General features: G+C 56.2%; 2 protein-coding genes and 1 long non-coding RNA gene across 5 annotated transcripts; 2 read left to right on the top strand and 1 right to left on the bottom strand.

Annotated features, from left to right (window-relative positions):
* Positions 1-256: 256 nt before the first annotated feature.
* On the top strand, positions 257-8,875 carry Card9 (caspase recruitment domain family member 9). The gene is made up of 13 exons (XM_032903036.1): positions 257-383; positions 1,634-1,829; positions 2,215-2,352; positions 3,140-3,444; positions 3,512-3,691; positions 3,827-3,970; positions 4,241-4,366; positions 5,527-5,718; positions 6,185-6,226; positions 6,637-6,685; positions 7,963-8,036; positions 8,457-8,533; positions 8,619-8,875. The coding sequence occupies exons 2-13, from the start codon at positions 1,646-1,648 to the stop codon at positions 8,716-8,718; spliced, it is 1,611 nt and encodes a 536-aa protein (XP_032758927.1). The 5' UTR covers positions 257-383; positions 1,634-1,645; the 3' UTR covers positions 8,719-8,875.
* LOC116901274 lies at positions 3,524-8,733 on the bottom strand. Its single transcript, XR_004387971.1, has 3 exons — positions 8,584-8,733; positions 6,791-6,882; positions 3,524-3,631 (listed from the first exon to the last, which is right to left on the bottom strand). It is a non-coding gene; the product is annotated as an uncharacterized LOC116901274 (long non-coding RNA).
* On the top strand, positions 8,802-10,743 carry Dnlz (DNL-type zinc finger). Of its 3 annotated transcripts, none has more exons than XR_004387970.1 (3): positions 8,814-9,344; positions 9,530-9,669; positions 10,465-10,743. XR_004387970.1 is itself a non-coding variant. In XM_032903038.1 (3 exons), exons 1-3 carry the CDS (start codon positions 8,845-8,847, stop codon positions 10,616-10,618), a joined length of 750 nt encoding a protein of 249 aa, XP_032758929.1. In that variant the 5' UTR covers positions 8,832-8,844; the 3' UTR covers positions 10,619-10,743. The 3 variants fall into 3 exon arrangements, 2 of the variants coding, with proteins under 2 accessions (XP_032758930.1, XP_032758929.1); XM_032903038.1 differs by having other exon boundaries at positions 8,832-9,300; XM_032903039.1 differs by lacking the exon at positions 10,465-10,743 and having other exon boundaries at positions 8,802-9,304; positions 9,530-9,654.
* Positions 10,744-11,693: the final 950 nt, after the last annotated feature.

Here is an 11,693-nt window from a genome sequence, read left to right on the forward strand (position 1 = left end):
AAGAGCGGCTTTCAGAAGCCTGGATCCAGGAGGGCCTTAGACCGCCCATCCACAATGCCAGATTTTCAGATTCTGTGGCTCCAGGCCCGAGTTCAGATGAGCAGGCGGGGAGGGCTCCTCTGCTCCCAGAGTACTTCTACTTCCCTCTCTCTTGTTCCTGGATGGACCAATCAGAAGGTAGACCAGCAGGGACTGCCCCCCTCCCCCCCCAGGGAGGACTGGCTGGCTTGTGGCATCAACCAGAACACATCAGGAAGTGCACAGCCTCCCTCATGGCTCCACCCTTCTCCAGTTAGGGAGCATCTCCACACTCCCAGAGGCTCCTGGCGTGCCCATAGCCCAGGCAGCATCCAGCTGGCAGGTGGCTCCCACAGGACCCTGAGGTAAGTTCACCTTCCTGGAGGTGGGTGGAAGCCTGTGGTGAGTCTGCTGGGGATCCTACAGCGCGTACCCTGGAGCAGCAGTACCTACAGGCAGGTGGCCTCCTCCATCCTCACCCTTCATTTGATTAATCCTGTGCATGGCAGTATAGTCCTCCAGTGCTGGACCCATGTGGCTGTGGGGCCATGGCAGGCAGTGGCCCGAGGTACAGAGAAGTGTCTGTCCACTGTGTCAGAAGGTGCGGCAGGAAACAGAGGTACTTCTGAAGAGTAAACCTGCCATGGTGTGTCCACAACTGGAGATGCAGCTCCTCTGGGCTCCTCTCCTCAGTGTTCTGTGGTTGGGAACTGAGCCAGGGGCTCTCTGTGGCCACCATAACTCGGCCCTGTAGTCACTGAAGCCACTCACAAAGGCTTCACTTGTCCACATGCAGCTCCACACGAGTAAGCCCCTATGTTCAACTGGCCTGACTGATCCCCATCATGTGGCCAAAGGCCAGGCCTCATCCGGCAGCAGAAAAGCACAGGACTTGCCTAGCACCTGAAAAACTGGAGGGAAGCCGCAGCAGACGTCCAGTGTACCCCAGCCTAGCAGGGAGGCAGGCATGCTCCCGAGGCCAACCCTTACTTGCCCTCCCAGAATAGCACCATGCCACAGGCTGTTGCATCACTGGCTACAACGGAAGGCCTGAAGGACACGGAGCCCGTCAGGGAATGAGGAAGTCACACATAGGCCTGGCCCCCTGGCAGAGTGAGAAAGCCTCCCACCAACCTGACCCTCTTAGTCCCAATCTGGAGACTGGCAGCCAGGGTCCACGCCACCCAGGGAGGTACTATGTAGGATAGCCAGTAGGGGCAAAAGCTCCCACCTTGAGGGCGTGCCAGGGCACTCCAGGGTAGAGGGCAGAAGCTAGAGCAGGGCTGTTGTACAAGGGCTCTTCTCTTAGACCCCCAACCCACCCCTTCCCTGCATATCCACATGACTCAATGAAAGCTTGGGGTGACAGCAGCTTGGGGAAGGTGGGTTTGACAATGGACTTGCCTATGGACCTCTGCTTCTCCTCAGAAACTGTCCATGGAGCTGAGGAGATGAAACTGAGCCTTATATTTCCCTAGACTGAGTCCCTTCTGACCCTGCCCAAAGCCCTGCCCTGGCACTCCCAGGCCTGGGTCCTGTCAGGCTGACTGCGCCAGGCCCAGCAGGGAACAGAAGGTGGGCACTTCCTCAGCTGCTCTCCCCAACTGTACCACAGCCTACAGAGGACATGTCAGACTATGAAAATGACGACGAGTGCTGGAGTGCCCTGGAGAGCTTCCGGGTGAAGCTAATCTCTGTCATTGACCCCTCACGAATCACACCCTATCTGCGCCAGTGCAAAGTCCTGAACCCCGATGATGAGGAGCAGGTGCTCAGTGACCCCAACCTGGTCATCCGCAAGCGGAAAGTGGGTGAGGCTGCTCCCACACCAGCAGGCCCCAGTCCCTCATCATCCCCACAAGACAGCCAGCCAGAGTCTGCTACATGTTCCGCTGCCCCCACCTCAGCCCCATGTAGGATATGAGTGAGGTCCTCCTCCCCTCTTGTCATGTCTACCTGCTGCTGCCCAGTGGGGGAAGGGAGTCCCCACCATTGTTCAGGTCCTCAGAGCCACCAGAGTAAAGACAGCACCCTGTCCCACCTAGACTGAGACCTGCAGGGTGCCTTATGCAATGGCCCAGAAGGGAAGGGGGTGTCTAGAGCTTAGGTTATCTACCCAGAGTAACCATCCTACCCAGCCCCAAGAGCCTCTACCTACCCAGCCCTGGGCCCTGACTCTGTCTCTTCTACCTGAAGGTGTGCTCCTGGACATCCTGCAGCGGACAGGCCACAAGGGCTACGTGGCCTTTCTTGAGAGTCTGGAACTCTACTACCCTCAGTTATACAGGAAAGTCACTGGCAAGGAGCCAGCGCGTGTCTTCTCCATGATCATTGGTGAGAGGCACAGGTGGGGGTTGGTGCTGTGGGTGGACTCGGTGCCACTTGGCCCTGGCTCCTGTGATTGCACTGGGGTGACTAAGTCTGACACGAGCCTTCTGATGTAGATCAGGGTAGTGGTCCCTGGTGCCTCTCGGGTTCTCGGGAGCAGGGCCTTCCTGGATTGCTGAGGTCCCGCTGGTCTCCAGAAAGGGAGCCCTTCTCTGCTTCTCCTACTCACAGCCTAGAAATTCCACTGAAGTGGTGACCGCTCTGTAGTGCCATTTCTGCAGGGCCCAGTTGTCAGCCAAGGGCAGCAGAGTCTTACAGTTTCCAGAGGGGACAGAGGTGTCCTCTCGTGATGGAATAGCCACAGCCCTATCAATTCTCATGCATCTCATAAAGGTCAGTGTAAGAGTAACAGAGGGCAGGCATGATGACACACGCCTTTAACCTTTAACTCCGGAGGCAGCGACAAGCAGATCTCAGAGTGAGAGGCCAGCCTGGACTACATACCAAGACCTTGTCTCAAAACACAGGGGCTGGGGGGAGACAGAAGGCCGACTGCAGGCCTGGCATGTGAGTGTTTGAGTCAGAATCTCAGTTCGCCTGTGAGGGACAGCAAGGCAGACTGGGCCTAGTGAGCACACTCAGTCTTGAGGGACCCATCCTACCCTCTGGGAGGCCAGGAGTGCTCCCTCTGTCCCTCAAGCTGCTGGTCTTCAAGCACACACTTGTAGACAAGGACGAGCACAGGGTCTGCAGGTGACAGCCACAGCTCCACCTGACACTGCATGGTCCCCAGATGCATCAGGGGAGTCGGGCCTGACGCAGCTGCTGATGACAGAGGTCATGAAGCTGCAGAAGAAGGTTCAGGACCTGACGGCCCTTCTGAGCTCCAAGGATGACTTCATCAAGGAGCTGAGGGTAAAGGACAGCCTCCTGCGCAAGCAACAGGAGCGGGTGCAGCGGCTCAAGGAGGAGTGCGAGCTGAGCAGTGCGGAGCTGAAGCGCTGCAAGGATGAGAACTACGACCTGGCCATGCGCCTGGCTCACCTGAGTGAAGAGAAGGGAGCAGCGCTCATGCGGAACCGCGACCTGCAGCTTGAGGTGATGGCTCACGCCACAGGCAGCGGGGTGGTCAGGAGGAGGCTGCGGCTGACTGGACCACCCGCAGGTGGACCAGCTCAGGCACAGCCTCATGAAGGCAGAGGATGACTGCAAGGTGGAGCGCAAACACACACTGAAGCTCCGGCACGCCATGGAGCAGCGGCCTAGCCAGGAACTGCTGTGGGACCTGCAGCAGGAGAGGGACTTGTTGCAGGCCCGGGTGCAGGAGCTGGAGGTCTCCGTGCAGGTAGGAATACCACCGGCGCACACCAGGCCTCGCATCTGCAGGGGCTTGAAGCTGGGCACACCAGATGGTACAACTGCAGTGGCTGTGGCACTGTGGGCCTCCTCAGCCAGGCTTATTGTTCCCTGCCACCTCCAGGAGGGTAAGCTACACAGGAATAGCCCATACATCCAGGTGCTGGAGGAGGACTGGCGTCAGGCACTGCAGGAACACCAGGAGCAGGCCAGCACCATCTTCTCCCTACGAAAGGACCTCCGCCAGGCTGAGGCCCTCCGGACCCGGGTAAGAGGCCAGGGCAGGCAAGCAATGCCCACTGGGATCCTGGACGGTGGGGTCTGGGACAGCTCACTGTCTCCCCTTTATCAATTCCTAGTTCACGGTGGTGTCGTGTCCACAGCTAAGGTCACCCTTTGGGCTTAGGTTAGCCTACCGTGGACTGGGACTCCAGTGCCTTCCTCATTACCCCAGCCAGCCGGGTCTTGTGTGCTCTGGGGCTGTTGTCTGTCCAGCTCGGGGAGGGGAGGGAGTGAGGCTGAGCGGTGCTTCCTGTAGTGCATGGAGGAAAAGGAGATGTTCGAGCTGCAGTGCCTGGCCTTGCGCAAGGATGCCAAGATGTACAAGGACCGGATCGAGGCTATCCTGCAGCAGATGGAGGAGGTCTCCATTGAGCGGGACCAGGTGGGTGCCACACTTGCATTCAGAAACTGAGAACAAGCAGTGCTGCGGTATTGGTGCGGCAGCCTTTGGAGCTGCTGCGGCCAAAGCATTTTTTTATTTATTTATGCTCAAGGTAACTTGGCAGTGTTGAAAGATAGAACCTGGGGCTGCTCGTACAAATGCAGTCAGGTCTAACCTTACTCAAAGGAAGAGCTTATGTAGCAGGAGAACACTGCAGTCCCGGTGCTGGATAGGGAGGTATAGGTGGGAGGGAGACTTCAGTAGGGGAGAGGAAGCTGCCAGATGCATAGGTTGGGGGTGGGGAGCATTTCGTACAAGAGCTGGTGGTGGTTCCCGGGTAGGGGCAGTGGTGACTCACTCACACCTGTAATCCCAGCACTTGCAGGTTGAGACAAAATAATTACTGTGAATTTAAGGGCAGCCTGATTTACAGTGAGTTCCAAGCCAGTTTGGGGCCCAATGTGAGACCCTGTCTCAAAAAGCCATGTTTGGTAGTACATGCCGGTTCCAGCATTTAGGGGTAAAGACAGGAGAATCATAAACTCAAGGCCATCCTCAGCTACCTAGTAAATATGAGGCCAGCCTGGGATAAGAAAGAAAAAACACACATTGTGTTCATTTAAGGACAGCCATGGGTCCTGCTTTTGATGTCAAGCGACATCCAGAATTTATAAAATATGTCCCATAGGAGGGACGGAAACACACACACACACACACACACACACACACACACACACACACACACACACACACTGTCTACTGGGAATGTAGGACTTCTCAGTTGGGCTTCCTCGGAACTGACTTGTGTGTTAATCACAGAGGTTTTTGGCTGTTTCTTTGCAGTGTTTTTTGTTTTGTTTTGTTTTGTTTCTGAGACGAAGTCTCATGCAACCCAATCTTGCCTCTAGAGATGGCATTGAACTATTGCTTCTGCTTCTGCCTCCTAAGTGCTAAGGTTCTGGGCCTGCCCTATTCCACCCAGTGTTTGTTCACTTGTACTACGAGCCCCAGTGCTTTGAGAATCCCTCCAGTTCAGCAACTCCAGCGGCACAGCAGGGTGGTTGATGTCCGGCCAGGACCTCTGGTAGGGGCCAAGACCTGTACTGCCAAATGAGAGCCAAGGTCCCTTGCTGAGGGTGTAGCCTTGGCCATTCCTACAGGCTATGACCTCGAGGGAAGAGCTGCATGCACAGTGTGCCCAAAGCTTTCAGGACAAAGATAAGCTGCGAAAGCAGGTTCGAGAACTGGATGAGAAGGCCGACGAGTTGCAGCTGCAGCTGTTCCAGACGGAGAGCCGATTACTGGCCACTGAGGGCAGACTCAAGCAGCAGCAATTGGACATGCTCATCCTGGTAGGTCTCTGTGTCTGCTGTAGCTAGGGCAGTCTGGGTGATGCGGGAGCTGGGGAGGATGCGGGGTCAAGCCAAGATTCCTGAGGGACCATGCAGCCCAGAAGCATCCCCAGGCCTAGCCTGGAATGGCTGGTGCTCTGCTTGTGGTCTCAGAAGATGCCTGGCCTTCCTGAATCCCATTTTTCCTCTTTAGAGCTCTTCATGGTGAAGTGACAGCCATAAATGTAACCCAAGGCCCAGTCAGTCACACCACTCCAAGGAGAGTGGCCTTGCCCAGGGAGTCACCTTCTGGTGGCTTGGCAGTGTAGTGTTAAGAAAGACATATCTGGGCATATCTAGAGATATGTGCAGGGCTGCCCTAGAGGATGGAGCTTGGAGGGGGCTCTTATCTTGCCCTACATGCCCCATGCCCAGGTGCTTGGAGCCCCTACCGCCCACTGACCAACTCCCTTTTCTGTGGCCACAGAGCTCTGACTTGGAAGACAGTTCACCCAGGAACTCCCAGGAGGTGAGTATGGACACAGGGTGGGCCTCTCCCTGTCCTTCAACCTCCACCTGACCTCACACTCATCTCCCATGTGGCTCTTAAACTGGATTGTCCCTTTTCTCTCGTTTTGGGCTGGATACAGGGAAGAGTGCTAGCCACACTCCACGCCATTGCTTGTGAGCAAAGTGAAGCACAGACCAGCGCCCATCTTCTGTCCTCTCAGGGCAGAGGCTTCATGCTAGGGTTTCCTTTGCCTGTTGGCCTGACTGGGACCGAGTCCCTGAGGATCTCTATGCAGTGGGGTGACAGTGATGGCTGTGTCAACTGAGGAGCGAGAGTCAAGCGGGCGGGGGCTGGGCCACACCTCATCCTGGAAGGGCAATGGTGGCTTGTGGCGTGGCCTAACTGGGTGGCATGTCTCTGTCTGGAAGCTCTCACTGCCTCAGGACCTGGAGGAGGATGCCCAGCTCTCAGACAAAGGTGAGGAGGTGGGGATGCCGTGTTCTGCCAGAGGCATCTAGGCTGCAGTCTCCTGGCCTCCCTAAACCCCAGCCCGTCCTCAGCACATAAAGCGGTGTGACTTACCTTGTCTCAGAATCACACCGCTCCAACCAAAGACGACACTCCCTGAGGCAAGGAGAGGCAGTGGCGAAGGGCTGACCCTTAGGCTCACGCACCTAGAGAATAAGGAATCTGGTTTGAACATGGGTCTTAGATCTTAGGGTCTGTGGCTCAGAGGACAGTGAATGTGGACGCCCCATCCTGCATCTTTCCCTCCCAGCCTTCTTCCTGCAGAGGGAGATGCTAGCCAGTATCCAGATGAGCTCAATGAGGAAGGGACCGGTAGCGCTATGTGACAGGGTAGCAAGCAAGGAGGTGGGGACCGCTCTATCCACAGTAGCAGGCTGCCAGGCAGGCCACTCCTCTGATCTAACAGTTGGGGGACGGCAGTTGGGGCAGCGGAGGGTGGGTGGTGAGAGGGTCTAGTGCAGGGAGGAGCCCTGGGAGCTTTCGTGAGAAGTCAGACAGACTTCCTCAGCTCAGCCTTACCCCAGGCTATAACCAAAGGCAAAAGGGGAACAAGAGGTGTAGATGGAGAAGCATGGGCCACCCACCGCAGTCCCCAAGACCCAACCTGAGGCCACCAAGCTCCACATGGGCACACAAGGAGAATGCAAGAGTAGCCAGCTCTCTTGAAGGCACACCAGCAGTTAGGCACCATGAAAATGAGAGGGGAAGGGGCAGGGCTCTCATACCCCGAGTCCTCTCTGGATATAACTGTTTCTTGATATTCATAGCCCTCTCAGCACACCTTCTGCCTGGAGCCTTGAGTCTTGGTCTACCTAGGGCCTGGGGCAAGCTGGCTCTGACCACCCGGAATGAACGTTCTTGTAACTAATATGGTGTACTTGCTCTACACTGAGGCTGCCCCTACCCCACCCATGGGAACCACTAGGCACGAAAATTTTGCCAAGCTAATGGACTGGGGACCTGGAGTCTTTCCTACCCATCTGTCCTTGTGTTTGGTGACAGTCAGCTTGGGAGGTATGGGTGAGTGATGGTAGGAGCTCTGTTGATGTAGCAGCCAAGGGCTCAGCCTGTTCCTGTCTGTGAAGTGCAGTCTCTACTGGACTCATGTGGTGTGAGGGTCCCAGTCCAGAAGACTGGCCTAGGCCAGTGCTAGTTGGGCTGTGAGCAGAGGAAGGTGGTGACTATGCCAGCGAGCGAGCCACCGTAAGCACAGCTCTTCCTTTCAGGTGTCCTGGCAGACAGGGAGAGCCCAGAGCAGCCCTTCGTGGTTCTGAACAAGAAGCATCTTTCGCAGACCCATGTAAGGCTGACCGGGGCCCCCAAGAGCCCTGATGACTAAATGGCTCATCCTGGGGAGGAGGGTGACTCCACCTGCACAGCTGGGGATCACAAGGTCTTTGTAGTGCATGTGGTGTGTAAACATGTGGGTAGTGTTTGGTGCATTAACTGGAGCCCCTCTTCTTGGACAAAACCCTAGATGTAGGGTGGTTGGACAGGGGAGGGAGGCAGTAATGTAAGGACATTCACTGCAAAGAAGTCTTCCACTCAGCCTGGCTGAAAAGGGGTGATCGCCCCATGTTCACTTATCTCGGAGTCCAGTAGAGCCCAAGGCCAGCTAGCTTGGCTTCACACCTGCTGGAGTCCCAGGGCTGCCGTGGTAAGGCCACGGTGTCCAGCTGCCCGCCCTGTTGTCCAGCTGCTGGCACCGTTCCTTCTACAGGACACGGTGCCCAGCAGCAGCGAGCCCCCGGAGAAGGAGCGGCGGCGCCTCAAGGAGAGCTTCGAGAACTACCGAAGGTGAGGGGCGGCAGGAAGGACGGCTGGGCGGGTGGATTACCTACGCTTACCTGCTCACAACCTGCTCACACTGCGGGTCCCACAGGAAGCGGGCGCTCCGCAAGATGCAGAACAGCTGGCGGCAGGGAGAAGGGGATCACGGGAATACGACAGGCAGCGACAACACCGACACCGAGGGCTCCTAGAGGACCGCGCCGAGGCTGAGCGTCTGTGTAATTGTGAAGGGATGCTGCGTTTTTGTTTTGTTTTTTTTGTTTTGTTTTTTTTTTACTGTACGCTACACATACGTTGTACAAGTATTAGAAAAAAAAATGCAGCCTAATAAAATGACCTCTGAGCTGAGCCTGTTGGTTGGATGTGCAAGCGGGGTGACACCAGGGGGCGACAGAATGCAGCGCGCCGGTGGCGGATGGAAGCTGAAGAGAGCTGCTTCCGGCCGCTGCGCCCATTTCCAAAATGGCGGATACAGCTTCAGTTGTACGGGGCGGTGCAAAAAGAGGTGGCCAAGAATCGTCGTGGTGACGGTGCCCTGGAACGGCATGTTGCGGACAGCGCTGAGCCGCATGCCGACACTACTTCGTAGTGTGCGGACCCGGGATTCCGGACCGCGGCAGCTTTGGGATTTGGGGGCTCGCCTAAAGACCGCGAAGAGACTTCGGGGCTGGGCCTGGGGCTGGCGGAGCTCGAGCTCCGCGCCGGGATCAGAGCATGCGGCGGCGCTAGGGCGCGTGAAAGCGGACCACTACCAGCTCGTCTACACCTGCAAGGTGGGCGCGGTCGGCAGCACCCAGCGCTGGCTGGTTTCCTGAAGGTATAGGGTTCCGGCAGAAGTATCCTTCGGACGGGGAGGGGGCGGGGACTTTACAAAAGGGCTGGGAGGAAATGAAGCTATCTATGAGGGTCAGGACCTTCTAGGATGTCCCTCCGGGTGGAGTTAGCCCTAGGGAGAGACTTTCCTATGTGTACCTTGCCTGACCACCTCTCTAACCCAACTAGGTCTGTGGGACTCGGTCATCCAAGCACATCTCAAAGTTGGCCTATCACCAGGGTGTGGTCATCGTGACTTGCCCTGGTTGCCAGAACCACCACATCATCGCAGACAACCTAAGCTGGTTCTCTGACCTGAAGGGGAAGAGGTGAGGCCCGCTGGGAGGGGTAGGAGACTGTAGGATTGTGTGCCTTTATGAGCCTGGGTCCATCGCCTCTCCTACCTGGATAGCCCAGCTTCCTCCACGTGGATGATCTGGAAGCTGTTGAATTTGAACTTCAGATAAACTATAATCGGCCTCGAATATGGCAAACTAGTTCTGTGGCTCTACCGCTCTCACTGCCTGACCTCTGATCTCTCCAGTGGCCTCATAACTTTCTAGTGGAGGCTTTTTGTGTTCTGCCAACTCAGGGCAGATGGAAGGGTTTGTGTCAGACTGTGAACTGGCACTGGCCTTCAGTTGGTATTCTCACCTTGGGGAGAGCAGTGGGGAGAGCCAGGAGTCAGTTCGGAGGAGATTGGTCTATGGCTAGGACTGATGGTCACTGAGGAAGGATCAGTGGCAGGAGTAGGACAGAGCCACAGAGGAGATAGCCTGTGACAAGTGTGCAGGCCTTGGGTCTCTGGTTTACCTCTTAGACCTGTGCTGCAGAGAAATCTCAGCTCTGATAGGTAGGAACAGGACAGAAGTGCAGGAATGGCTGTTACCTAGTGGCTGTTACCTGGTGAGAGGCAGGGTCAAGGCCCTTGGTGGTACACTGTACAGGATAGATGGCTTCTGAGGTGGGACTTGTTAACAGACACATTTGGTGAAGGTGCCATTAGGTGCCTGCAAGGTACTGGTGTCCTGGATTCTGGGACATGTGTTCCAGGCCCAAGATGACCATGGGATGCCCTTGAGGGAGCCCAGAGTAAGGCTGATGCTGCCCTTACTGTCTTGTAGGAACATTGAAGAGATCCTAGCAGCCAGAGGAGAGGAGGTACGCCGGGTGTGTGGTGACGGTGCCTTGGAACTGATTCTGGAGGCGGCTGAACCACCTGCCACCCCAGAAGGGGGTGAAGATCCCACTCACCCCGGCAAGATGGACCAGAGCTGACCTTGACACTCTTGCAACTGTGGACTCCTCCAACTTCAGACTCCAGTCGTCCCAAAAGTCTCCCCCTTCACTTGGAGCCTCTCCAGCCTGCTGTTCTCTGTCAGTAAACAACTGTCACCTCCAGGTGCTGGGCCCGCACTCCTGTCTTTCTCTTCTGAAGTCAGAACAACTCTGTGGCTATAGGCCCCAGCCTTATGACTGTCCACGTCTTCAGAGGAATCGCTCTGTCCCTGTGCAGTGGTTCTCCTTTCTAAGTAGTGCTGGATCTGGGAGTTGAATTAGACTGTGGCCTTGGGCGGTTTTGTTCCTCAGAGCATCTTTCTACTTCCTCCTCTATTACCTGCATCTCACCACCACCACCACCCACACACACACACACACACACACACACACACATACACACACACACACACACACACACACACACACACACACACACACACACACACACACACACTGGTGGCTTCTGTTGTGTGAGCAACTGTCCAGCCCAGCACTGAGGCTTGGTTTTTGTAGCAAAAGAGGCTGCTCAGAGGCTTAGAAGGAGAGTGATCCGGGCAGAGATACCACACACACAGACACTCCCCCCACGAGCTGCCTGCACCTCTCAATTCTTCTTCCTGTTTCGAGCCCCAAGAGGAGATGTGTGGAAGTGATGAGGGCCACATCACGATTGCCTTGTGGTGTACTTCATCTCTAACTTTGCTTGACATGCCTTCAGGATATTCTTGTGTTTAGGAAGTCGAGCGGATGCACAAACAGGCTTTTTGCAGGGGTTTCTGGGCCCTGTGACCTTCAACATTAATCAGCAGTCCATCCGGCAGGGCAAACCCTGGAGCAGGAGGGTGGAGAAGGCAATTGGCAGTGACACAATGCCTCCCCGGCTCCTGGGACCCCAGCTAGTGATTAGCAGTTCACTCTGGGCCGTGGGAGGCCGGGTGCACTTGCAGTCTGTGCCTTCACTCGATTACCCCCTGTCCTTCCCTCAGCAAACACCCTGCTATTATCCCCACCAGAGCCTCCTGTGCCATTTGTACAAACTGTCACAGTCCTAGAGGCAGAGCCAGCCTCCTAC

The sequence above is a fragment of the Rattus rattus genome, chromosome 5, assembly GCF_011064425.1.
Source record: "Rattus rattus isolate New Zealand chromosome 5, Rrattus_CSIRO_v1, whole genome shotgun sequence".
Taxonomy (NCBI): domain Eukaryota; kingdom Metazoa; phylum Chordata; class Mammalia; order Rodentia; family Muridae; genus Rattus; species Rattus rattus.

What these genes read in the sequence shown, in the direction of transcription:
- Card9 (XM_032903036.1), top strand. Translation starts at nt 1,646, where the DNA reads ATGTCAGACTATGAAAATGACGACGAGTGCTGGAGTGCCCTGGAGAGC. An exon ending in CATCCGCAAGCGGAAAGTGG is followed by an intron (nt 1,830 to 2,214) that starts GTGAGGCTGCTC and finishes TTCTACCTGAAG; the next exon opens with GTGTGCTCCTGGACATCCTG. An exon ending in TGCCCAGCTCTCAGACAAAG is followed by an intron (nt 6,686 to 7,962) that starts GTGAGGAGGTGG and finishes TCTTCCTTTCAG; the next exon opens with GTGTCCTGGCAGACAGGGAG.
- Dnlz (XM_032903038.1), top strand. Translation starts at nt 8,845, where the DNA reads ATGCAGCCTAATAAAATGACCTCTGAGCTGAGCCTGTTGGTTGGATGT. An exon ending in AGCTCGTCTACACCTGCAAG is followed by an intron (nt 9,301 to 9,529) that starts GTGGGCGCGGTC and finishes TAACCCAACTAG; the next exon opens with GTCTGTGGGACTCGGTCATC. An exon ending in TCTGACCTGAAGGGGAAGAG is followed by an intron (nt 9,670 to 10,464) that starts GTGAGGCCCGCT and finishes ACTGTCTTGTAG; the next exon opens with GAACATTGAAGAGATCCTAG.